The 27066-nt window shown below is 42.7% G+C and overlaps 2 protein-coding genes across 3 annotated transcripts; one reads left to right on the top strand and one right to left on the bottom strand.

Moving 5' to 3' along the window:
- Positions 1 to 1860: 1860 nt before the first annotated feature.
- Positions 1861 to 6426, top strand: LOC127357011 (putative E3 ubiquitin-protein ligase UBR7). The gene is made up of 11 exons (XM_051389162.1): positions 1861 to 2084; positions 2388 to 2521; positions 2632 to 2692; positions 2799 to 2894; positions 3008 to 3061; positions 3196 to 3301; positions 3419 to 3558; positions 4925 to 5119; positions 5294 to 5450; positions 5580 to 5641; positions 5849 to 6426. The coding sequence occupies exons 1-11, from the start codon at positions 1968 to 1970 to the stop codon at positions 5930 to 5932; spliced, it is 1206 nt and encodes a 401-aa protein (XP_051245122.1). The 5' UTR covers positions 1861 to 1967; the 3' UTR covers positions 5933 to 6426.
- A 65-nt stretch (positions 6427 to 6491) lies between these two features.
- On the bottom strand, positions 6492 to 27052 carry btbd7 (BTB (POZ) domain containing 7). Of its 2 annotated transcripts, XM_051389151.1 has the most exons (12): positions 26956 to 27052; positions 26719 to 26801; positions 20761 to 20988; positions 17812 to 18954; positions 13143 to 13351; positions 12432 to 12507; positions 11839 to 11999; positions 11581 to 11724; positions 10930 to 11119; positions 10574 to 10752; positions 9933 to 10337; positions 6492 to 9792 (listed from the first exon to the last, which is right to left on the bottom strand). In XM_051389151.1, the coding sequence occupies exons 3-12, from the start codon at positions 20840 to 20842 to the stop codon at positions 9019 to 9021; spliced, it is 3363 nt and encodes a 1120-aa protein (XP_051245111.1). In that variant the 5' UTR covers positions 20843 to 20988; positions 26719 to 26801; positions 26956 to 27052; the 3' UTR covers positions 6492 to 9018. The 2 variants fall into 2 exon arrangements, with proteins under 2 accessions (XP_051245111.1, XP_051245103.1); XM_051389143.1 differs by having other exon boundaries at positions 26719 to 27051.
- Between the last annotated feature and the right edge of the window lie 14 nt (positions 27053 to 27066).

Raw genomic sequence — 27066 nt, 5'->3', positions numbered from 1 at the left:
TATGATACAAAAACGTATTATATTATTTTTAATTACTATTATTTATTATTATTTAGACTATAAGACTATTCATATATGTCATGATTTCACGAATGAGGTAAGTCTTTGGAAGGAACTGCAAACTTTCATTTAGTTATACAACCTTGTGCCTTATAACAAACATGACAAATATATTTCCTTAATTTGTTGATTTTGATAATTATGCCCCTGTTGGAGTTCTATTCATCAATATACATAAATGAATGAATAAATAAATAAATTAATACATAAATAAATGTAATTCAAAAGACTTCAAAAGAAGATTCTGAATGCCTAAAAAAATGCCATTTTGAAAAACAAAACAAAACAAATATTTCAAAAATACACAACAGTACAGTCCCCAGCAGAGATCAATTTCCAATCCAACTTCTATCTCCCACCAGGACAGGTAGGCTTATATGTTACATCTTAACCTCTAAATAATATATTTGATGTCTTGTGTAACTTGTTTTTATTGTGAGAATATGCCTCATGTTAACTGCATGTCACCACGAGAAGGACTGGCCAACAAATCCTGTCAATATAGTTAAAGCTGCAGTAGGTAACTGAATGTATAAAGTAACTTGCAGGACGTTAGACATTGATTGCATTAAATTGGCTTTAAGACTGTGATGGTATGATGTGTCTGTATTAAAGCTGCAGTAGGTAAGGTTAACTTTTATGTGAATAACTTTTTTTCATATTTACTGAAACTTTCACTATATCCTGACAGTAGTGATGTTACATGAGACAGATAATCTGTGAAAAAGTTGTACAGTATCAGGTTCCTCTGGCTCATTATAGTGCTCCTAATGGCATGTACAGGAATCCACCTGGCCTTAATGAAAACCAATCAGAGCTAAGAAAGATAGTTGATTGTTGAGTCTCATCAAATATAAACAGATGCTTTGAGACCCTGGGAATGAGACTCAACATTAAACTAACGTTATTTTTTAATATCTTTCTCAGCTCTGATTGGTTGTTTTCATCCAGGCCTCCTGGATTCTTGCAAATGCCATTAGGAGCACTAGAACAAGCAGAGGAACTAGGTTTTCCACAGTCTGTCAGGATACAGTGAACATTTTAGCAAATATGACAAAAAAAGTTATTTTTGTCAAAGTTACCTACTGCAGCTTTAATACAGACACATCATACCATCACAGTCTTAAAGCCAGTTTAATGCAACCAATGTATTAAGTCCTGTAGTTCATACATTCAGTCTATGTGAATGCAGCTACAGTGTTGAATGATGTATCAAATAATAATGCTATCTGCTTAAACTGAAATCACTGCTGGGAATAATATGTTATTGAATGCTAGTCAGAGATTTATGATCCCGGCCTTATGACGTTAACTAGTTACTGGGGAAGGTTTGTGCAGCAGGTCCCCTTAAATAAAACCCTGAATACCTCATTCTGACCATTAATAACTAAATAATAAATAAATAAACCTCTGGCTGGTATTCATCCTTTCTATTTGATAATAACGAGCAATAATAATAATAATAATAATAATAAAATACTTAATAAGTTGATCCTGTGCAGATCCTTCTCTGGAAGTGGTCATATCAGTGTTTACACATGAATGGCTCTAATCTAGAAATCATGATCAACCATTAATTTATAACCATTTGTTACAACTTTGTTAAAACATTAATTTACATGAACTTTTAACCTTCAATTAAAAGTGATTCCCTGAATAAATCAATAAGTAAGTAAATCAATTTAAACCATAAATAAATAAATAAATAAATAAATAAATAAATAAATAAATATAAATGTATGATTAAATAGAAGCATGTACCCGACGTAGAGGGGCAGTAAGCTACGTCACTTCCTGCACGTGGTCGCGGCCCAAATTCCCGCCCGGAACCGTCATTTGTCAACACTGTTGTGCTGCTCAGCCCCTCTGTGTCTTTGTGTCTTCTTTCACCCTGTTTTATTATCAGAATGGCAACAAGTAAAGACGACGCAGACATTGAAGATATTCTCGCCAACGAGGAGGAGCTGGAGAGGGCTCTGTGTGTGCTGGCTGGAAGCGACCCAGAAAACTGCTCTTATTCCCGGGTAAGAAAAACCTTCCTGCACCGCACCGCCATCGCCGCTGGTCCGATCCCAAATACAAGGACTGACATTTTAAGATGTAGCATTGTGTGTTAATTGTTAACAAATCACATGCAAGCATTAGTGTTCTGTTGTAGTTCCTTAAGGCCACTCAAGAGTGAGTCCCTTTGTTTGGTATCACTGCAGTATTTCTAATATACCCTGATTGTTTATTAGAGAATACCAGTAGTCTTTATTATAGGGGGCATGGTATTAAAAGTGTATATACTGTAGTATAATTTCTGCCTCCTGTGTTTGTGGTTACAGGGTTATGTGAAGAGACAGGCTGTATTTGCCTGCAACACCTGCACCCCCAGTGCTGCAGAGCCTGCTGGGATTTGTCTGGCCTGTGCCAATAAATGCCACGATGGACATGATATCTTTGAACTCTATACCAAAAGGTATTATTCCAAGTATTTTGTTTTTTGACAATTAACTGATTAAAGTTAAATTCCACTGTTTTCTTTATCATCGTTTCATAATTTTCTGTTTCTGTTTTTTTTTTCTTTAGAAATTTTCGCTGCGATTGTGGAAATAGCAAGTTTGGGGAATTCAAGTGCCAACTAACTCCTGTGAGTCCTCTGGTTTTAATGATATTTCTTATTGAATCTGTATCTCCCAGCGTGTCTGCTGTTTATGTTCTGATTGTTGAAGCTATTCTGTCTTTTGTACTTTCAGACTAAAGATGAGGAAAACATTAGAAATCAATACAATCACAACTTCAGTGGCTGCTACTGCACGTGTGACCGTCCGTACCCAGACACAGACGACCAGGTACTCCTTTTATTTTTATCTCTGGGCTCTTATTTCATTCAGATTATTTGGATGAAATCTACTGTTTTTGTTTGTCTGTCACTACACTAAACACCTTTTTAATTACCCCGTAGGCTAACGATGAGATGATTCAGTGTGTCGTCTGCGAGGATTGGTTTCATAGCAGGGTAAGAGAAGAGAGAGAAGTGATATTATTGAAAGTAAATGCTTTATGAGCACTTCTTTGATTCTGATTTACATTTTATTCATTTATTTACTACTATAAATCTTCTTCTGTGGTCATTTTGTTTGTCTTTCACAGCACCTGGGCTGCACTGTAGTGGAACCTGAGGAGCTGCAAGAGATGGTATGCGAGGCCTGCATGAACAAGGTTCCTTTCCTGTGGACGTATGCTGCGCACTTTGCAGGTAATGGTTGAAGAGTTGCTTGTCACAGGCAGCAAAGGCCAACCCATATGTACTTTGCGTACATTTAACAATAAAAGTCAGACAGAGACATTTTTACCGTTGCCTTTCCCCCTTTAGTACCACCTGTGATCAGCGTCAGTCATCTTGAGGAGGAGGTACAAGACGAAGTCGAGGAAGGAGCAGAAAAGCAGGAAGACTCTGAGCCCTGTCAAAGTAGGAATGAGGAACCGTCCACCAGTGCTGAGCACACAAAGCAGGTGAGGAACAGTGCTTATAAGGGCTGCCTCTATTTATATTGTGCATGGAGGGTTTTCCATATGTAGAGCTAAAACAGACAGTGGGGACTTAAAGTGAACAGCAAATCCTACTGAATCAGTGCTGGTGCTGCATTCACCTCATATGGGATGGCTGATAAAGATGGGAAAGATTCCTGTGTTAGCGACTTCCAAGCATTAGCGTCATCAGACAACTTAAGGCAGTTGAATGATTAGAGAGTTGGTTGGTCCATTGACAGTATAACAGTATATCCATAAAACTGGGTTGAATTACATGGAACGACTGTTGGCATGTTTGTTTGGTTTTCTGGCATTTCCATATTATAAAGTTGAATATATATGGGAGCCTTCAGAAAATCCTGAGTTTCCCCGTTGCAGTTGCAGCTTGGATGTTGATGCGATCGGCATTTAAGTCGTAAACTTGTAATTAGTGGTAATTACAGTAATTCCTGTATCGCAGGAATGCAGCATCATCACACTCCACTAACCCTGCACAAAAGCGCATGTACCAGAGATAAGAAGAAACATACATTTAGGTTCCCTCTTGCTACTTATCCATTCATAGATTTGGTTGTTTTTTTCCTCAAGATGTGCACATGGCTGATTTTATTATTATTTTTTTTAAGAATCAATTTTTCCCAAATTAATTTCACTTGTCTTGTACCCATACTATAAATGCACAATTTGATTTAAAAAGTAGCAAATTCAGTGTTTTGATTTATAAATAAAAAGGACATTATATAATTAACCATGCTTTATAACTGACTCAGTTTGTCACTGGGCATTGTCTCTACACGGTAAATAAAAAAAGGCTAAGTGAGCATTGTGTGTGTCCATGTTGACAGGTGCTTCCCAAATATGTAGTATGGTGACTTCAGTTTACTTGTCTGTGTGTACCCTCCTTCATAAAGTGGAAACCATCCACACTGTGTAATGAAGGGATTTGTTAGGAAAGGGACTCTAGTGTTCACTGTGCACATTCCTTCTGTGGCAGCTTGTGTTTTTTGTTGCCACAAGATGGGGCTGGAGGGTAATGAGCAGATTATAGAGCAGGCTCCAGCTCCTGTTAACGTGCTTTCCCCTCCTCTGGGTAATTAGAGGAGAAATGACCCATGAGGCACTGCTTCTCCTGCTCTGTAGACTGCTTTGGCCAGGCTTCACAGGACAGCTTACTGTAAACTGGTGAGTTTCATCGGCCAATCATCTCATCGTGTCAGTCGCCTTGGGACTACCCTGGATGTGTCTGCAATGCTGTGTGCGGATATGTTTTACAGAAGCCCAGGTGTTATAATCCTGCCAGTTGGACACAGTGACTCACCCCATTATATGTTGTTATTGTGTATCTTAGGAAGCAGCAAACAGGAGTTCTCCTTGCAAACGGACTCATGATGAAATGACAGGCAGCCCTGCAAAAGCCATGACCAAAACTGCAGCGTGCAGGCTGAACGAGCTGCAGGTCCAGGGGCTGGAAAGGCTGAGGCAGGGAGCCGTGCTCTGGCCTTACAGTTGGCGCTCCGAACTCTGCACCTGCACAGGCTGCAAGGTAGTCCACAAATACTCACATTATAATGTTGGATTTGGCGCAAGAAAGGCACTTTGCAGGTGTTGGCTCTACATGTGATCCTGAATCATGTAACTGTGTACTTAGGTGTCTTTTTTTAAATTTATTTTTTTAAAATTATTTTTTAATGGTTCTCTGTATTGCATTGGTGCACAGAAAGCCTATGTGGCTGCCGAGGTGCAGTTTCTTATGGATCAGTCTGACACCATTCTGGCCTACGAGAACAAAGGTTTGGACGAGCCATTTGGGCAGCACCCACTGATGGCACTGACAAACTCGATGGACCGCGTGCAACAGCTGGAGGTCATTTACGGTGAGCACGGAGGGCTGAAGGGGAAGATGTGGGGTCAGTTTTCTTCCAAAGATGTAATCATGTAAGGTGAAATTCATGGGCGAGGCGATTGATGTATTGAGACTAATTATTTGTGTGCTCTTCCCTCAGGTGTCAATGAGATGACGACTGCGATCACTGCATTTTTAGACCAGTGTGTTGCTGAAGGAAAGGTGAGAAATGGATGTCTGAGTGCAAATGTAGTCAGGAATTAAATGTAGCACGAGGTATTTTATCCATTAGTATTTACTTCTTTACCCAAAATATTGGTCTCATTTTACACAATGAATGTGCAGTTTTGCAGTCAAGAATCATGTTTGATGTATGCTTTTTTTCCTTCCTCTAAATCTCAAATCTGAACCGTTCTTTAACTCTGTCAGACAGTCACTGCTGATGCCGTACATCAATTCTTCGAGGAGCTGCGGGCGAGAAAAAGACGCAGAACCAATGCAGGATACCAGTAACAAGGAGGCCATGCTCCTATCATATGGTGCTTTGAATGTATATGTAACTTTGAAGGTGACCCTTTGTCTTTGCTGAATAAAGGGCTTCTTGCTGAAACCAATATGATCCTAAAGCTTGAACAGTTAGTGCAAGAGTTCCAACTTGCAGTTACTGTAGTGAAGAGTTACTTCTACAGTGAAAGATTGTGAGCTCTGGGTTTACAGTGTCATTCTAGTGATTTATAATGATGCCTTAATTTATACATTTACTTGAAACATTTAGAGTGCTGAAAAATAATTCAGCATTCTTTTGTCTGCTTTAAAATGATTAATTTGTCATGCGGTGATGTTATGACAGTATTTCACATGAACGTGATGCCGCCATGCGTATTCTTGTGAACATGTCCAGTATGTCACTTTCAGCTAAATGCCAGTGTGTTTTGTTTTCTGGTGGCAGCCAGTTAAAACAAACTTGTTTGTAAAAGTAATGTGAATAAATATTACTGATTCATGTGGATTTGTGTTCTAAATAAAGTTATAACATGTTACTAGTGCAGAAAACAACCCAACTGAGATCGGATGAATTTTCATAATATCAAACCACTTTATTTTGAGGATGCCCAAGTTGACCACTGTTATGCACCTTTTGAGGCGACAGTAGAAAAATAGATTCAGTGAAACTAAATGCAACTTAATATCAATCTACAAACATGTTTTCTATAATACCATACAAGTACAACGTACCTGTTAATTCAACACAAGCAATCACACATTTCAGATGGTTCAATTTCAAAAAGGTGCTAAATAACACTATTTACACAAAACGAGCTACATGAGATTTCAGAGAATTATTTGATGCAGGCTGGTAAGCTGGTAGAAAAGAGCTTGCATAGACATCAAAGTCACTTCTCCAATAAAAGCCCAGCCGCAGGCAGGGGAAGGCACTGACTTCTCTACAGCAAAGAGCAAAAACAAGGGCTTTTATTCAATGGAACATTGTCCTGGAAAATAAAACAACTACCCAACATGAACATGGGGAGGAATCTGGAGTTTGCATTTTTTCCCCATGAAGCAACCTAGATGGAAAATGATTTTTCTGTTTGGCAACTTCATCACTGCTAAGCTGAGAGCTAATGTCTTCAGATCCTCTACATATTCCTGTCACTTTGAAAGTAAAAGGAAAATAGGGGGGAAAAAAAACATCTACAAACATGGTAATCCACACCACCTACAACATTGAACAAACTGCCCTAATGCATAACATTTAAGAACAAAATAGATTCTGAGACACAATCTTTATGTTTTATACCACACATTCTTAGTGAGATTTCATGACAAAGACAAGTACACAGTGTTGTCCACTACAGTAAAAACACAAACCTTCAACGACCACTAAAATGTGATAGAAACCATTAAAAATTCATCAGAACAAGTGGAACTCAATTCATTATATACAATTTCCATTGGAGATATGAGCCAGCAATCGCCAACTTCTCTTCAATATAAGATTCCTTTTGTTCGAAATTCATTTGTTCTTTTTCCCTTCAGCTGACAGACAGGTGGCTCCTACAGTGCAACAATAATCGTATGTGAGGTTGTATCCCAGCTGCTGGCTGTAACAGGCTTTTAATGTGTGCACTTGCAGGGTTCCGGAGCTACAACTGCTGTGGCTTTTTTAACAGTTTATTTAACAGTATCGACACTTGCAATGCAGGGCCACAATTTCCCATGAGGTGGCGAGATGGAGGCCTGATGTATATACATGGTTTTAGCATTTGGGTTCAGTGAAATCCACCTCTACCACCCAGAAAAACTGCAGTGAATTGTCCGCAGTGAACAGTCAAATAAGCAATTAACAGGGGGTATATAATGACATCATACTTAATTGAATAAAGGTAACTAAAACTGAATATTCCAAGCACTGATTAAGGCTTTAGATTTGATTACTTGATGCTATTGGATTAAACAGAACAAAAAGGGAGCTCTAGCGTGCAGCCACTCTCCGATATGTACAAACAGACCTGACTAAAGATGGGAGTGTACAGTACTGAGATTGTCTAAACACCTGTGTGTATCAAAGTTATCCCCGCTCACAGACACACGCACACACACCTGTTCCAGCTGAAAAACCAACAAACCCCCAGCAGTTGATCACTGTGCGTCAGTTGCCATGGCACCCCTATATTTTCCCACTGTATCTCAGTAATGAACCTGCCCGCGATCCTCCCCACCCCTCCTCTCTGAAAACGCCAGGCTTCTGCCTCTAAGCTAGACACTCAGAGCCTGTGATAGTTAAAGCCTGACACAATTATCAGACTGGGTTACAGGAGAATGACGAGCTCTGATGACCTACTTCCTGTGAGATCCAATTCCTGCTTTGTGTGACCAAGCGTTGGCCCATTACTCATCAGCACTGCAGAACCAGGGCCAGAAGGGGAAAACTAGTCAGGTGGGTTGCTATAGGCATGCTACAGGAAGAAATGGAAATACAAATAATGGGAGGAAAAGAATACAGCCAGATGAATTTACATATGATTTTATCACAATACTCTGCCCCAGACCGGGTGCCACTGTTTGCTTGTGTAAATTGAGATTCCTATCCTGCCATCTCTCCATTCTATGCTGAAAATAATCAAGAGACAACAGAACCTATGAATATAATCTTTGTTAAACCTTCAGTTCATAACTGAGCTACATCTAGTGTTGTGACCTCCTCATGCAGGATTCACACAGCGTAGAGCCAACCTCTCTTTACAATCAAACTCAAGAAACCTATCCATCCCAGTAGAGCCTGAGTCATCCTCTAAACCAGCAGGACTAGGCAGGCTTGCAAAGATCAATTACAAGCATCAACAATTAACCCACAGCTCTTACTCTTTCCATACTTTGACTGTGTGATGGATAGCACAGTGTGATAGAGGTAGGACAAAAGGACAGATCCTATAAATAGCAACCATCGACCCCCCCTTCTCCCTGCTCCTCTCAAACACACACATACACACATATATATGCAGGCACACATTTAGTGCTTTGCCATCCACTGTGATGGACAGCCACTCATCAAGCTTTCCCTTTTCTTAACTCAACCCCCTGGTCCTCAGCTGGGGTTAAAGTGCAGATTTCTTATAAGGGTAGTCAGGCTTGCTGGGTGACCTGCGGTCTCTGGCGATCTCCTCACTGACACTGTTCCTGTGAGGCTGCTGGTGGGGTACCAGGCCTGATGATTCTCCAGATACAACCATCTCCTCCGGGGCATCTCTAGGTCCTGTGTGCCTCTCCTCATAGCTGTCCATGTTCCCACTGGGCGACCGTAAATGGCCTAAGCCATGAGTCAGGTCTGTCTCATTTGATCGCCCCCTTGGGATGTGTCCCATCCTAGGCTGGGCCCCAGAGGGGCTGGCAAGGACTCCATCATGCCTCTGAGAGGTCATACTGAGGACATCCAGACGTAGTGGGTCTGGGGCAGTCCGTCCCTGCGGGTGGCCCTGGGACTGAGAGTCAGAAATGTAGGGGGGTGGATAAGAGCTGGAGGGGGTGCAGCTGTGGCTGTAGAGGTCTGGTCCTGCAAAGGAGGGCAGGGGGTGAGTGGAGGTCGGGGTCGCAGGTCGGCAGGAGAAGTCATACAGGTCAGGGAACTCGGCTTGAGCCTCCAGCTTGGGTTCAGGAGCGTGCCTCTTACAGGAGTGGCCATGTCCAGGCCCATGGCTGTGGCTGAGACGGACTGAAGGGCAGGGCCCATGGGGCAGATGGTGGCCTGGGGGGCCCATTGGGCTGTGAGGGCCTTCCCTATCCATCTCCATGTGCTGCTCCCTCAGGGACATGACTGAGACACCCAGTGCGATGTCAGGCATGAACTCCCTCATAACAGGCTCCATGCTCATCTGCATCAGAAAACAGAGACAAATGTGTGATGTTACCTGGCAAACGAGCTATTCATGATCCCATGTACAAACCATGAAGGCCGCATTTGAATAAACAAAAAAGTAGCACAAGGACTCTAGGAAGTAACACACGCACTCACCGCTTGCCGGTCTAAAAGTAAAGCTCGGCCCATAGCCTGTGGGTTGGTGCAGTCTGGGGGCTGGGGCCTGGGCACAGAGGAGTAGTCTGAGCTGCCATGCTTGGTCGCTGCATGGCGCTGGATCAGGGTGCGGTTGCAAGGATAGGAGAAGGAGCGGGTGGGGGTCGGCATGGGCACACGAGGTCGCCAGGCACCCTTGAGCTGAGCATGGCTGGGTGTGGCAGGAGGGTGGTATGGGGGAGGTGGAGGAGGTAGGGGAGGGTGGAAGCCTGCTACCCCTTCCAGCTCTGTGAACATGCTATCCATGGCTGGGCTGCTGTTTACCCGACACCGACCCACCTGGCGCAAAGCCAGTATTGGACTCTCATCTCCAAAACGTTCATCGGGGAAGAACTTATATGGGTTCTGAAAAACAAAACAAAACAAAACACAGGAGCTAAATAAGTTTACATTAACTCTGGTGTTGACAAAGCAAACCCTATTTTAAGGTTTTTCTTAAGATTTATCTGCCTGGGGTTGTTCAAGGTCTGCTGCATTACCAGGGTCTGTGTGTCCTCAGCCTTACTGTCCCTGTTAGTATCCGAGCCTTAGCCATCTCATCCCCCTCTAACCCCTGGGGACAAACTCTGCTTTCTGCTAACCTGCAGTAGCTCAGTGGCTCCGTCTGCCAGACCAAACTCCCTCAGCACCCGCAACTGCAACTCATAGCTGACGGTGGCTCCTTCACCACAGTTGAGGGCATATGCTCGCTGGACCTGCTCTGTGTGTCTCAGTTCCTGCAGCCTCCGGATCATCTCCTTTACCACTGACAGCTGAGGCACTGAAAGATGCACACAATACAAACACGTACATCAGTTTTTCACAGTCATATTAATATAATTTACCCCACATGGAGATCTCAGAATCAGCCACAGATTATGTTTAAGGGTACTTGAGCAGTTTGGATATTTGCTGACATGTGTGCCGGTTTCTGGTCATTGCACAACAATTTTCATACCTGGAATTTCGTTGGCCACAACTGATGGAGCTGTGGTTGAGTTGCTTGCCATTTGCTGGTGACTGATCATGTGACAGCACTGAGGCACAGCGTTGTTGACCATGTAGAGTGTGTCTGGGACGTTGGACATGCGCACTAATCGCAAACGCACCAGGTCCGTCTGCTCCACCATCATTTCATCAAGCACAGACTGAGGTAGACAGGAGAGGGCAAGTTAGAACAGAACTTCCAAAAAATAAAAGTCCTATGTGCAACTCAAGGACACTGAGAGGGTTCGCAGATTAGTTCCACTTGATTGACACTTCATCTAATAATGACTCTCTCTGCTCTAGGGATATGTTCATAAATATTCATGGCCCTGGGAAGGCATATAAGTTATTAGGAAAAGTGTGCAAATGGACATAAATTGAATTTCAGTCAGGATGATGGAGGCAACTATTAAAAAATGGTGAGTATGCATAGAAACAACTGGGCATGGATTATTTTAGCACGTCTGAGCTATGAACAGGTCCACAAATTTGAGGCTCTTAATGTTTAGCCTGTCCTCTTCACAGAACCTCCCTCTTTGATGATAGCTATATGGGACACAAATAATCCACTGCTTTCTACGTTGTCTGGAAGCTCCATTAATCACAAGTGAATGAGCCATACCTTAGCCTCTTCCACATAAGGAGAGAAGAGGCGGGGGCGCACATAGATGCCAGCGTTCTTCTGCCTTAACCAGGCATTGGCTTTTCCCCCCTCAGCTGTGGGCAGCATGTCTGAAGGAGGGGTGCTTATCAACCCCCTTTTAAGCTGTGGACAGGGTGAAGAATGTGTATCAATGCTTAGTTTATGAAGGTCACAATGACTCAGGTGTCTGCTGATACGCACACAGCAGCTGAGAAAAGGCAGACAAGGACTACTGACCGCGTCAGTGAGGACGTCACTGTTGGGAGGTAAGATGTGCTCAGTTCGGATGAAGGGCAAGAGGGGAGACAGGATCTCCTTTAGCTCCTCCACATCAAGGTCTCTCCTTTTCACTCCCCGCTTGTTTACGCTGTGGGCTGTGCCACTCAACAGGTTGGGTTCTGGGTAAATTAGGACAAGGATGGCCATTAGCAGCTTTTTAATATAATGCATATAACCATGACTATTGAAGTAACAATGATAATGCTTTTAAGCTGCTGGCTATATTTCACATTGTTCAGGCAATTTCAATTTAACAAATTATGGATAAATACTGCATTGCCTGCCGTCCGGTTTAGCTTCCTAAAGCAGGTTGCTAGACCTTACAATATCATGACTTGACCATAAACCCTACCGAAGACAAATGCGTACTAGGTCAGAGAACACTATAACATGCCCATCACTATGGAAGCCACTTCTTGCTGACCTTGGTAAAGTTTGGCTCCTTTTTGTAATGCTTTTAAGTGTATTTTGGAGGCCCTGGTAAGTGGGTAATTTCCTCACAGCCATTAGGGGGGCTGCTTAGAGGGTAATTATAGACTGTATTATCTTACCCCTGTCCGCCATCCTCTTAATAAGCTGCTGCTCGCCCCACTTAACAACATACTTGAGAATGTCCTGTTCACTCGCCTGTGAATGAGACCAAGATACAGAGAAAGAGAAAGACAGAGAGAGAGATATAGGGCAGGGTGAAAGAAAGACACAAAAGTATTATTAGGACAAGGTTTGATATTGTCGAGGACAAAACGGGGGAAGCAGTTAAATGAGGATGAGGTGAAAATGCAATATGTTCAGGCGGTGTCCCAGCAAAGCTCAGGCCTGGTTGGTTTGTTTATGTTGTTCGATTACAACACTTCACCTCAACCATCTGGTCTGATGCCAGACTAGCTTGGCAGTGCAAATGACAGCTCAGCTTTGATTAGGTTCTGGGTTTGAAGGGATATCTCCAGGGAATGCTGTTACTCAACTCTGGAGACCCTGAGTGTCATTGGTGTGTGTGTGTGTGTGTGTGTGTGTGTGTGTGTGTGTGTGTGTGTGTGTGTGTGTGTGTGTGTGTGTGTGTGCGCGCGCACGCATTTAGTGTGTGGTTAAGACAGAGCTTGTGTTAATGCATCTGTGTGTATTTGCTGTATTTTCACCAATATATCATTGTGAACAAGTCAGGCACCCATTACTTATACTTCACACCAGAAAATGTATCTTACACATTGTGAGATGTCATTAAGAGTGACAACATGTTGAGAGGTGATGCTCTGTTTCCTTACCTGTAGGTAGTCAGACTGAATTGCACTGAGAAGGTGCTCCTTGCTAAGCTCGTAGAGAACATCTGAGGTGACAACCTGACTGAACTCCTCGCAGAGGAAGTGCATGGCTTGCCTGTGGACCCACTTGGAGCCGTATGGCTGAGAGCTCCACTTGAGGATGGGGACGAGTGAGTCCAGAGAGAGGCTTTCCACAACAATGTCCTCACAGCCTGGGAGAGATAGACAAGCAATTCATACGTTGATATTCAATCAGGTCTCTCTCTATGGCACGAATGTTATCATGTTCTAAAAACAAGTTAAGCCCAGCAATATAATACTACAACAAAAGCTAAAAGAAAAGAACTACAATTGAATATTATTTAACTGAATGATTATTATAATATAAGAGGTAATTCTGCAGCCACTGCCTTCAGTAGTTTTGACTCGTAATTACTGACCCAGGGAGTCTCCCCTGCTTAGCCCCCACATCCTCCTTGCTGCGTTTCCTAAATCAGAGCACATACCAGAACAGCAGGCAGTGGTTTAACTCTGTAACACACCAACCCACAGAAATGCCTTTGATACCTTGATGTGTTTCAGTCTCAAGCTGCCTCCTCTTAACTGTGATGAGTAAACACAGCAGCCTGAGAAAATGTGCTGCCAGTGCACGAGCACACACACTTTGCAAATGTGTAAACACTTGGGTGCATAAATCAAAAATGCATTAAAAAGCCACAGAAAGCTTAGGGAATTATGTACCTGCTGCTCTAGCCATTTTTAAAAAAGGGCTAAGTTATGAAATTTCAGCCAACACTAGCACTCAAACTTATTCTAAGAGGGATCCATTTAGGCAGAATTAAACCCCCTAACATTCACTCAGATTAACATATGATTGGCTAGGTCAAGCTATCTATGCCGAATGCCAACACACCAGAGCGTCAGAGTCTCTTATTCTCAGCCTCTCTCTGATCAATAATGTTCAATACAAAACAGACATCCATGGAGATAAAGCCAGACTGACTGACTTCCAGTTAGAGCTGCTCTGAAGTGAAACACAAGCTAGCCAACTTCCTCATTCCAGGCCGTCCTGTCCATCAGCTCTTGGCTGGCCAGTAGCGACGCTCCTCTGGGAAACTCTTATCTTAAACTAGAAGATCTAAGCTGCATTTCCGCCCCCCCAAAACCACCACTTTGGACATCCACTCTGGGAAACTGGACACCAGACTTGAGAGAGATGGCTCCAGCGATGCTTTTGAAACTTCAGCTTTATATCTGTCCAAGCACAACTCACACATTTAAGATGAATACATACACACACCCACACAAACACACACACACACACACACACACACACACACACAATAATGTACATGCACATACACATACACAAGCACTTATGATGCACTTCCCCTTTTGTGAGTCTAGAGTTGTAATAGCAAGTTAGAGAAATGCAAATCAGACACCCGCAGTGTTTTAAACGAAGGGTGGAAATCTTGCATCGTTAAGAAGACATGTGAAATGTGGACCCAGGCACTTTGCCTTTTTTATCTGTTATAAACAGACTGAAAGAGGGAATGGATTCCCAACATCTGTGCCTCCTGTTTCCACCACTTGTCCCCGTGCTGTCTGTCTTCGTAGAAAAAGTGCTTTCGCTCACATCAGTCTTTCACCTTTGCATCTTTGCCCTCTCCTAAAAGGAGACACCCAGGCACACATGCACAAAGGCAGACAATTCCCTATTTGGGACCAGTGCACAGGAAAGCAAACAGCTCTGCTCTGTGTTAGCCCATTAGAATTCACAGCGACAGCCAGTCTTTTAAAACACAGCACTTTTATTATGAGCTGGAGATTAGAATCAGCATTATATCTAATACTAACCCGTCTCCCCTTCTCTCCACGGGTGGTACACCACATTCACTGGAGCTTAGCCGACTGACAAGAATATCAACACAACAGCAGGGACAGCAATAGCCAGCTCTACACTACACTAAGGACGTATGCATTTTGTCTTGCTGTTATTATTTGAAGCTCTGTGTTTATGGAGCATGCAGTCTCCAGAGCCACTTAAAACATCAACTGCACTCAATGGCCTGTAAACAAGCCTGTGGATGTAAATTATGTCTTATGATCACTCAAGGACTGGGACTTCAGTCAAACACACTCCAAATGCAAGATAGGGTGATGAAAGCACTGGTCATTCAGTGAGCATGGAGGTATAACAGTGCACATGCTGAAACCACACCAACTGATTATTATCTCTGTGGTGCACTTGAAAAATTAATAAGGCTTTTAATATTGGTTGCTATTTGAGTGAGATGAAGTCATAAAGGGATACAGATCTCGAGAATTAATAAGGACAAATGACAGAGCTCAACTGCACCACAGAAAGCCACTATAGGCCAAAACCTCACACAGCCAGAGGGGCAGCAGTTAAGGAGCACAGGAGACAGTGTGACAAATGAGAGGACTATCCGCATATGAAACCCCTGACATAAGCCTCTCTGCTGACTTCTGAAGAGACGTGAAAGCTTCTGAAGTCTCCCGTGGTGGGATGGATTCAGACTAATTTCTCAATTCGTAATCAATTCACAGAAGCCGGGACGGTTTGTCACTTTGGAGTGTGTACAATTGTTTTTAAATAAGTGTGAGAAATGGCATAAAAGCGAGCTCTCCAAAGGGTAATAACAGGATGTTGCAAAATAGACAACTAGAGAGGGACTTGGGATAAAATGACACCGGGTCAACCTCGACCATCTCACCACATTCCACATTGAGGTTTCATGGGAACTGATTAGAGTGGTGCAGCACAGTGGGAGAGGGAAGAGAGGGGATAAAAATACCCAAGAGTAGGGGGTTGCTGAGAGGGGGGATGGGAAGGAAGAGGAGGTGATGGGTGTGTGGGGATGACACTATTTGCCTGTCGCAGCTTAAGCTGCCACAATGACCCTGAGAGTGACACTAGAGCTCGAGGGGTGGGAGGTGGTGTCCAACCAGCTGTGTGTATGGTATGAGTGTACTGCGCTATTCAAATCACTGCACAGGTCTTAAAAAGGTGATTGATTCTTGGCCCTCCAATCAATACAGTAAATTCAGCAACTTCCCACAACTAATCCTGCGCTTTTGAAGGATTTTACACAGGCTTGCTTATGTTGTGTATTGTGTCCCAGAAATGTCTGAAGTTGTCCGTATAGCTTTTTGTTGTCATTTTCAAGCTTAAATAGTCAAACCCACACACGGAAATTTCATGATGTACTAAATTTGTACTAAATATTGTATTTCAGTGTGAATTTGCACTAGAAGATTTTTTAAAGAGCTGCAATATACACTTACTGATACTATACATTTGTAGTGAATTTTTATAAATCTGTGTATTATCATAGCATACACAGATGCTCCAACTCTTCTGAGTATGTTGTGTCTGCAGCTGCTTCACAATAAAAGCCTTTCAGCCACAGATAATCTGATGAAAGCAAGGCACAAAAAGCAAGGATGTGTCACTAGAGAGCTTTTACTGTAAAACAGCTTCAGTGAAGTGTTTTTCGAGCCACAACAAACTATACGGAGTATATTTTGAATATGTTGAATATTATTTTAACTTGGTGTTTTAAATTGGATATAATACAGTTTTGATTTCATTACACAGCCTGAGGCAGTGAAATTGTACGCTTAAATCGTTTAATGCATATATCACCATTTCAGTATTTGACAAACTAATTCCCATCATCGTGGCTCCATGAAAGATAAGATGGTTATAGGATATGATAACTGTTGAGTCATACAACCTCTCTGGATTCACACAGTCATGACAGGCAGGCCAAATGCAGTCTGTTTTGTGTGCAGTTGAAATAGACTGCTTCAAGTATTGGATATCACAGAAGGTTTTCTGATTTAAGGTGTGTTTGAAACAGGACAGCGCTCAAATGTGCCAGTCTAGACCATGGCTGTAACCTTCAGCATGTTACTGGAGTCATTCTGACACAGAGGCAAGAGTCAAAAAGACAGCATCATCTGAGAAAAGATAAACCAGTGACGAAGTAGACGACCAGTGACGAGTTGCTGACAGAAGCTCAGATGTACCGCATGTATCAGAGAGTAAGCTGTCTGCCCCTGGAGACACAGACAAACCCTCCAGCCTATATCAATCTGTTACTGGCAGCCGCAGCTCTAACAATCATCGCAGTCAGCCAAGCTGTTTAACACTTGACTGGTCTACACAGCCATATTGCACATATGCCAACATATGCACAATGTATTTTAAAAGAAAGGGTAGAATATTTAAACGAGTGTGAAACCCATAATTTGAATGCATGGAAGGAGAGGTTAAAATGGGTCCGAGTCTTGTGAGGCATTAATTCACCAAAAATCAGCCAGATATAACAAAATATAACTCATTTTATTGAATCCACTGAAACCGACACTATAATTTTGACAGCATGGACTGACAAATTAACTTTGAAATTCATAGTAAATGCTATCCAACTATATTATCACAGACGGGATTGAGGATTTAAAACTATTTGTCCTAGCTGAGACATTTTTTAGTGAACACATTGAGGAATGTAACCAAACTAAATCATGAGGCTCAAAAGCGGAGCTGGACAATTAAACAAATGTATCGCATTTATTGAACCATTATTAATCTTTTATTGTCCTAAATTTAAATACAAATATGTGTGTGATTATGACTAACCTTGAGCCAGCATACTGAACTCCAAGAACAGAGCGATGTGGTACAGCTCCATGGCCTCCTCAGTGCGTGTACTGGCTCCACGGCCCCCAGACACCAGGGCTTGCACCTCCCCAAGGCTTCCCGCTGAGGGGCTGCCCCGCAGCACCAGCCCAAGCTCCACAACATCTGTGTACATGCAGTGGAGAATAACCTGCACGTATTTACGTGGGATGATGGACTCATCCAGAACTATGCGGGTGGGTGTCTGCAATGTGCGCTCTGTCATTTCCTCTCCCGTGCGAATGCGCCTCTGCAAAAGGTTTCTAAAGAAAGGGGATCGTGCTGAGAGGATAGCTTTATGAGCCCTAAGGTCCTCATCTGGGGTCCCGGGGCACCCGCTGCCTCCTGAGCCCCCAGTTGGTGCGGCAGCCACAGCCCCTCGCTCATTGCAGCTCTCGATCATCTCAGAGTCTGTGGAGAAGCTGAGCAGAGCATCGTAGTAACACATGTAGTCAAACAAGCCCTTCATATCAGCCTCCAGGGAGTTGGGTGTACCAAACTCCTCACTGAGTTGCACCAGTACATCCACATTCTGCAGCCTGGTATCTTCTGCTCCGCCCACCCCAAACTCCCCAGTGTACAGGTAGTGAAGTAGGGCAGAGAACATGGGCACATCAATGCCTGCTGTCTCAATGTCCATGAGAACCTCTGCACCATAGCCCGGAGATGAGGACAGCAGAGTCTTAAAAAAGGGGCAGCGGGCAGCAAGGATGGCTCTGTGAGCTGGGAAGCAAGTACCCTGGAAGATGAGGTCCACATCAGTGCAGTACTTATGCTGGTAGAGCGCAGCCAGATCCCGCTGCAAGCTGGGTGCCTCAGCACGTGCCAGGCTGGCCTGAAAGCTCAGCTCCTTGAGGGCTGCTGTGCCCTCATATTCCTCCACCAGAGCATTTGTGTCTCGGACATCCCACCCTGACAAAAGCTCCCGCATCTGCCGCGCATGATCTGCTGAGCGGCTGGACTTCCTCCTTTTGATGAACCTCCGCTTGAGGGTCGCCAGACCAAGGCTCTTCTTCTTCCGGTCCGTGGGCCTCTCATGGCCATGCTCCAGGCTGTATAGTTTAGACTCCCAGCCATATCCCTGCTGAGAGTAGGACGACGTCCCTGGAATGAACACACAATGCAGGTTAGATTCATAAAAAGTAGTAGTAAAAAAATCCTAAGATATACTGGATATTAAATAAGAAACCTCTTGAATTTTCTTGAATAACTATGAGAGTTTTTCTTAAATATTTCCTGAAAAATAGTATTTTGGTGAGACATTCATTTCCTAACCCCAATACTAGTTCACTCTTGAGGCCAGACTGCCAGAAACACAAACTGCCTCTAGCACCCCTGTGGTGTGGCCAGCTCCGTCAGGCCAAGCACACACTATCCTGATCCAACTACCAAAGCACTTGGATCTAGATCGACAGCAGAAAAAAAAAAAAACCCCAGACAGAATCTCTTTATTTTGTTTTCTTTCAGACCAAACCATGTTTCCTCTCAGACTGAGAACCAATTAGCTCATAGAAGACTTTGTCCTGCTTTGTACTTCTGAATGAACTTCAGTCCATTCGCGTACTTGGGCCCAATCAATTACACTAAATAGCAGTTGTCTTTGGCTTGAAAGACAGGACTCGTACGTCAGAGGAAGCTCTGCCAAGGAGATCCTTTCTGCCTGCCCTTCTCTCAGCGTCCATCAGTGTGACCCAAATAGTAATCATTCTAACACTGTGAATCATCTGTGGCCCAGGCCAGCTCAACCAAGCAGATAGAGCTCAGAGTAAACTTCAGAGGTCTCAGGGGCTTCAGAGCTAATTTGGCTCCTTTAACAATACTTTCGCTTTCAGGAAGACGTCTACAAAAACCTCAGAGGCGAAGTCATTTCAAAAATTTTTTTTTGTTAAGGACAGATTTATTTAAATTCATCTCCGAAGCAGTTCTCCAAACTCTCTGGCAACTGAGGGGAAGCAGGGAAGGACCATAAACCATAAAGACAAATTGTTTATAATTTAGGAGTAACAAATAGGTCTCCTAACATCCCTCATAATAGACAACCAATCAAAAACGCTACTTAAATATAAGCAATACAGAGTGCAATCATGTATACAAGTAACATACATAAACTAACAGAACCTATGTGTCCGTTTTACAGAAATATGCTAGCTGTGGTATAACAATGTAACAATAACAATGTTCTCTGACAATGACATCTGCTGAAATTGGAACAAAATCCAAAGGTCTCACACTGTAGCTGTCATGCCATTCAGTAGAAAAATGTGACAGTCCAACAAGCAGCCTATAGCTGGTCACAGGGGCAAGAATCATGAGATTAGCTCCCATCCTGTCTGATAGCCAGCAGCCCTATCATAATCACATCACACCACAAGCACATAGTAACAACAAAGCTAAGAAGAGCAAGACTGCAAGGCTGGTACTTTTTTTGGTAGAAGTTACTTTTAAACTCTGACAGCAAATACATAATGTGATTTTGGTTGACCGCCCACGATTGGACAAAAAGTTTCTTTGCATAAAATCCATATGGCACAGAAAAGTAGATGCACTGCAGATGTAAATTGCTTTTAATGTCTTTGTGTCTATTGAGACGATGGTACGGTTCAAGCACTCTTGTGCTCAAAAGTATATTCACCTCTTGCACCATTAGTTGTCATGGAAGCAGGTTAATCTAAAGTGTGAGTTTGGCCATGCTAGATCCCCATTGTGCTTACAGCAGGGATGCACAGTGCCAAAGTGGGTTCAGGAATACAGCTTTAACATTTCACTTCAGCTCAAAAAAAGAATGGGAAAGTGATGTTATTTTATCATTTGCTAGCTGAAAAAATACAGAATAATCCACCAGAGCTGATTTTGTGTTAACTGTGCAACTGATCACAACACTCTTAATTAAACCACAGATAAAATACATACCTATAAAAGTCTGCTGCGCCTGTGCATTTCCCCCTATGCGTGGGGAGCATGAGTGTGGATAGCTGGATCCATTGGCACCCATCCTCACTTCTCTTCACTTGCTATTTGGGGGTCCCCCCTCTTGCTGAGTCATTCTGCTCAGACAACGTATTCCTCTCGATCCTCAGTCGTGGGTCAGCCACGGATCCTCTGAAGCGTCCTCAGAGCCCGGGGCCGAGCCTGCCATGCCTGGGAGGAGGAAGATGAAAGAGGACAGAAAGAACAGTAGGAGAGATATTTAAGTCAAAGAGTGAATGCCTTTTTAAATGTTGCTGACTAACATCTCACAGGGATTACAACATGATGAGTTTGGACTGTTTGGTCAAAGATAATGAATGGCCAGGGGCGTCAATGTTAAGGAAGCTGAACAGGGAGGGACATCTATTACTATCTATCACACTGTGTCAGGCACATTGATTTCAGTGCAATCATGAATCATTGCTGCCGTGGCAATTTTACAGGCCTGAAATTTTCTCTTTTTTTAGAGTGGCAGTCATTATCATAAGACTGTGTTCAGGCTTCTATCTATAATCTTCAACGGTGACTTAGGTTAACAGAGCCTCCCTCTGCTCGGCCCTCAGGAAACACTGACAGGCAGTCAACAATAAACCTAATGCAGATGTACGGTGATTTTCGGAAGGAGATACAACCCACTCCGCCGCTGCTCATCTTAACCATTTTAATAGTTTAAACATTTGTAGTCTAATGAATAATTTGGATGTTTTTCCAGCTCAGTGTGGATATATTTGTGCAGTGTATAATTAAACTGTAGTTTCAGTGAAAATTCATTGACCAAGGTCATATCAATTACAGCCGAGAAGCTTAGTATTACATTCTCATATAATTTCTATTGAAGTATCTCTAAGCGGGTTTCAAACTTTGGATCTCTATTTAGTTCACGTCAGTATAGTCTGACTAAGCACTGCATCATTGCTATGATAGCTTTCAGTGCTTAACAGCAGTGTTGATGGGAAGTGTCTCATGTGAATGCATTCCTAGTGAATTATGTGACATAGAGGAGGGAAATATGACAACACAAACGACCGTCTGAGATTTTGCCATGCCATTTATACAGCAGTTGCTTAATACTAATTAATATTAATTGGATAAGCCAAGAACAGACATTTCTATCTGGCTATGCCATTAATAATTTCTAGACACACCTTTTTCACAGAAGATATTTTAACAATTTAGACGTAAATAATAAAATGAATGATGGCTGAATCACACATTTGCATCAGTTTCAAGGTCCTGGCATTGTGCATGCTTGCTCACTCAGACACTTCAATAGAACAGAGCCATTGTTAATGTTATTAGTAACACCTGCACTTTTCTTACCATGACAAGTCAAAAAGTCCTCTGTGACAAATGCATTTATACACACATTGTGATATAAAATTACATATACCTTGATCAGATTATTTAAGTGGTTGGTAACTGATATGGTTCTGTCACACAAACATAAATCTAAGACAGAAAATGAGAGACGAGCAAAGTTCTGCGAATAGCTCCATTTTCCTCCACCTACTCTTGCCAGCTATGGCACCAGTCAAGGCGCCCTCTGTAATTTTTTTGCCCCATCCTTTGTATCATCACTGGCTACAATCAAACAGAAAACAGGGCACCGCGTTAATTAAGCACATATTCAACCCATCAGTCTATTAATTACAACCTGAGTATATCTGGCTTCATTTCTACCAGCAAGTAGATCAACAACAACTTCTCAATTTTCCATGACACTTACAATTTATATCCTTTTATAAACATTATTAAGAGACTTGGAAAAGTCCTTCTCATTGCTCTGTACTTCTAAATAAATCAATATTTATAAAAACAGTCATATGGACTGTATATATACACATTTCGTCTCACTTTTATGCAAGACCAGACGGAGAACTGGAGAGTGATGGAGATCCGTTTTATCTCAGCCTGCTAGTTTTTCCTGCCTACCATACTAATAAATCATTGTGTCTGCCCCTGTAGAGCAGCACTCCACAGCCTCCCAAGGGTTCAATGGAAAACCACAGCCTCTTACTCCACGCACACAAATACTCACCAAGCAGTCACACTGGAGCACACCCAATAAAAATGTTGGTTGATCTTTATTTCATTAGACTGCTTTAAATAAGCCCCATCTTCACAGGGAATTCATTTGGACAAAATTAGAAATTGAATTTGAATATGTAGGAGAGAGGAGGAAGCCCCTGAGATATATACTGTCTTGTTTACAAAAGAAGGTGGTTTAGGGGGGTGGTCCTCAAAGGAGCACAGCAGAGGCAGTATAAAACAAAGCAACCAACACATCAATTGAACAATACGCTGACTCTCAGCTAGGCAAACTCACAGCTTTAACTCATTCAAATGAGTGAACCAAATTTAACTTCAGCTGCAGTGCAGAATTCTAAAAGCATAATTTAGGACAGCTATTTCCTTGAGACCTGACTCACGCCATTCAATAAGAAGCATCTCTGCCATAATCTCTCTGATGTCGAACATTAAGACACTTTTCTGCACTTTAGACTGAGACAGTGTGCTGCTCTGTTGTGCTCGGGCTGGGAGCAGAGGAGGGCAGTGCCACAGACGAGGGGGGGAAGGCAGACGCCGGCCGAGCTGGACTATACGTCCCTAATGAGAGGTGACAGCAGACACTCCCTGCCCCCACGTCTCTCTCTCTCTCTCTCTCTCTCTCTCTCTCTCCACATACAAACATACGCAGCCTTTCAAACTGCTCACCTTGCCTCCGTTCGTGGTTTGCATCATTTTATTTTATTTAAATCAGCCACGTGCGGAGGTTTAAAAGACAGAACCCCAGTCTCCCACAAAACATTACCATACAAAAATGCTTGGCGCAAGAACAGGTGTTGTGCAGGTGATGTATTATTCAAATGACAGTCAAGGCACTTTATCAATCATTTATGTGGCTTTCCTCATCATGGTTGGATAAAAAGGGAAGCAGAAGGTATCTGGGTTTCCTTTCCAGTCAGCGACCCCAAATTTCAACAGCATGTTTTTATTATTTCAGTGCAGGTTTTAACCAAAGTTCTGCTAATGTAACGCACAAATCCAACATTTTGAATCAAAGTGACAGCGGTAATGAAGCCACACTGGCATGACAAGACTCCAACAATCAAAAGTGATGTGAAGAATTACTTGGGCAGTGTAGCAGATGATTAAGAAATTCACATTTCCGGTACAAAGAAATCTAAGTGCTGTGTTCTCCGTTGGTCCCACCAAGTATCGTATGAATAAAATGATAAAATCACCACCTTTTGATAGTAATCTTTGTTGTTAGCCTCAATGACACAGGCCCTAATCTTCTGAAGAAGAGCAATCATTGTGCCAGTAACAGTCAGGTCTACATGAAAGGGCAGAAACTCTAGAAACAGCAAAATACATCCTCCAAACACTTTCCTGTCTAAAATGACATGGTAGCTGCAAAGTGCTCTATAGATGTGTCAAAGCTCTGCAATATAATTTCTTCAACAGGGAATTTTTATTAGCCCATTGTGGGCATTATCTCATGAAGTCCCATAACACTGATCGCCGAAGAAATGTAGATAAATTACTTTCTTGACTCACATACAAAGAAAAAGAAAGCTGCAGGCCTTGTCCAATTAAAATAAAAAAAACACAATCAAATTAAGTCAACTAATCCCTTGTCATAATTGCAGTTTCTAATATGTTTGGGAGGATATAAGTAAAAAAGAAAGTTTGCTGTCACAAAAGCTGTTAAATGACCTGTGGGGAGAGTTGGCCATAATGTGCTTTGCTAACCAAGCTGGACAGAAATACTGCTTCAGAGAGTAATTATAGACTGTTTGACTCATTGGATATTTGATACAATCACAGGCAATCTAAAAGGGTCATATTAAGCAATGCAGCAGTGAGCAGGAACCAGAACTTTCTACTAGAGTGACCTCCACGGTATTGATGTGTCTGCACACATCATACAGGAGGATGTGCAAGTGGAATACGCATCGCAGGTGGAAAGAAAACAGCATAAATTACCTCCTCAAAAATAATAATGATGTCATTTTTTGTCTGAAATGACAGCGGAGAGAGAGGGAATTCAGTGGAAGAGCAGACTGCTTACCTCTGCAGTGTTTTTGCCAATCAGGTCAATCAGTATAGCAGTTAATCAGGCCATTCGACTGATTACAGGCTCTGCCAGGAGAGCTACAGGAAACTACAGGAATCAGAACAGGCTAGAAAGAGCAACACACTGAAATGACAGAGACGGACAGAGGGAACAAAAGTCCCCACAATGATGACTCATGGTGGGCAGCCTCTGGATTAGCCTGTGTCAACCAACGATATGAACCGTACTGCTGCATATTTGACATTTCACGGGCTATGTTGTCAGCTGATTGTAATTTATTTGCTCCGGAGGCCATGGCACACTAACCAAAAGGTGGATATCGCACATAAATCATCAACATGATCTTTTCCTCTTGGCCTGTGGGTGAAAACACGATGGTACTTAAAGTGACAACGGATGAACGGATGAATGACAAGCTCTAGTTCAGCTTGCAAAACAACCCCGGACAGGGCCATCTTCTCAATAAAGAAATGTTAAGTGTGCACACACTAATGGCTATACAAACACAGCCCGGCAGCCAGTCTCAATGGAATGAATGGCAGCCCAGGAAACAATAAGTGCTTATTTTAAGTGAGTTGTCAATGCTCCTTGTTGAGTTCTCCATCCAACTGGCCAGAGTAAACAGCGTTCAGGCCAAAGTCCGGCTCAGTCGCAGTTACTCTGCTGCAAGTACTTGCAAGCTCACCGCCTTTCATGCCATGTCATGGACTTCTGAGCATGTAACTCCAATAATTACATGTTATTATCGGACCCTGGAGCACTGACACAAATACTTCACCTGGTAAAATGACAAACCTTTATGCTGAAGATGTGTAGTGAACGAACATCCCCCCCCAAAAAAATGAAAAGGCAGAAAAGACACTCACACACTTTGAGAGGAAGGCAGGGTGTGAAGAATGCTGAGTCTCACCAGAATTTCAGTGAGATTACCACAGGATTATCACAGTGTGCATATGGCTCCTCGGCACTTAAATAGGTGGTGACACCAGCAAATATCACATACATCGGCAGAGAAGCCTCTTGGGATAGCAACACAAAAAGGATTGTTTGGGTGGGTTAGGCATGATGATAATGCAGACCCCGAACAAGACAGGATACCTATAAATTGCAAAGAGGATACCTGCACATCTCCGCAATTATAGACCTCTACATTTATACTGGATATCATTTGACTACTGGAAATTACTATACGACTTTAGTACGACAATAAACCTTTATCCACAAGTAGGTTATTGATTGCAATAGACGACAGGCCACATTGTTGCCATAGCACAACCGATCAACAACTATCTGACACAGAGGCAATAAACAGCAACATGTAGGTTGATCCTCAAAGTAAAAAAAAAAAAAAAAAAAAAAAGCACTTTCCATCCCGAACTTTTCTATCGATCCAGCCTCACAGAGAAGGAATAAGTGTTCATCATCCCACAACCCTTGCATAAAGAAATCAATCATTTTGGCGATGGCTTTGTTAGCCTTACGTTAACGCGGAGCTATTGTTGCTCTTTGGGCTGCTGGTGGGCTATCGCTGCTCAGCGGAAGCCCTGGGTTTAAAAGTGTCTGTAAGAGCATAAACCAACTTAGGTTGTTTGTCTCGGCTGATTAAAAAATGGGAAGTAGCGTCCAAATATTTCCCGACAGCCTAGCGAGAGGAGTCATATTCAGCACAGCCCTGTAATTAGTAGCATATCCTAAGAGGCTAGGGTAAGCTATCTCCGCTGTGTCGCTTTGACTTTACCCCCATCGGAAACAGCAATTTTTACTTCGAGCAGGATGCGATGCAACTGTTGAAAAAGCGAGCGTTTAAAAAACACATTTACCGGGAAGTGGAGAGCTTCGTGGGCATCATTTTTTTCCTTCGTATCGTCTCGTAGTTCGAGCAGTACTCCGACCCAAGTTGTCCCTGGCAGAGGGAGAGAGAGAAAAAATGCAGCTCAACACCTTCTTTTTCCAACTCTGCTCATTACGCACGGCTCGACGTCAACGTCCACATTTGATCCGTAATTTAACAATAATCGCCACTTGCGTCGACTTTCCGGTGAATTTGCAGCATTTACCTCGACTAAAAAACTAAACCCAAACCGTTTTTATTCTCGGTTCGGTTCGGTATTTCCCCATAGTAGCACAACGCCTTGTTGGGTGGTTGTTATGGCCTATCCCAACGCAAC

The sequence above is a fragment of the Dicentrarchus labrax genome, unplaced genomic scaffold, assembly GCF_905237075.1.
Source record: "Dicentrarchus labrax unplaced genomic scaffold, dlabrax2021, whole genome shotgun sequence".
Lineage (NCBI taxonomy): Eukaryota > Metazoa > Chordata > Actinopteri > Moronidae > Dicentrarchus > Dicentrarchus labrax.
Note: the sequence above shows the minus strand (reverse complement) of the source record. Positions and strands in the feature narration are given on the sequence as shown.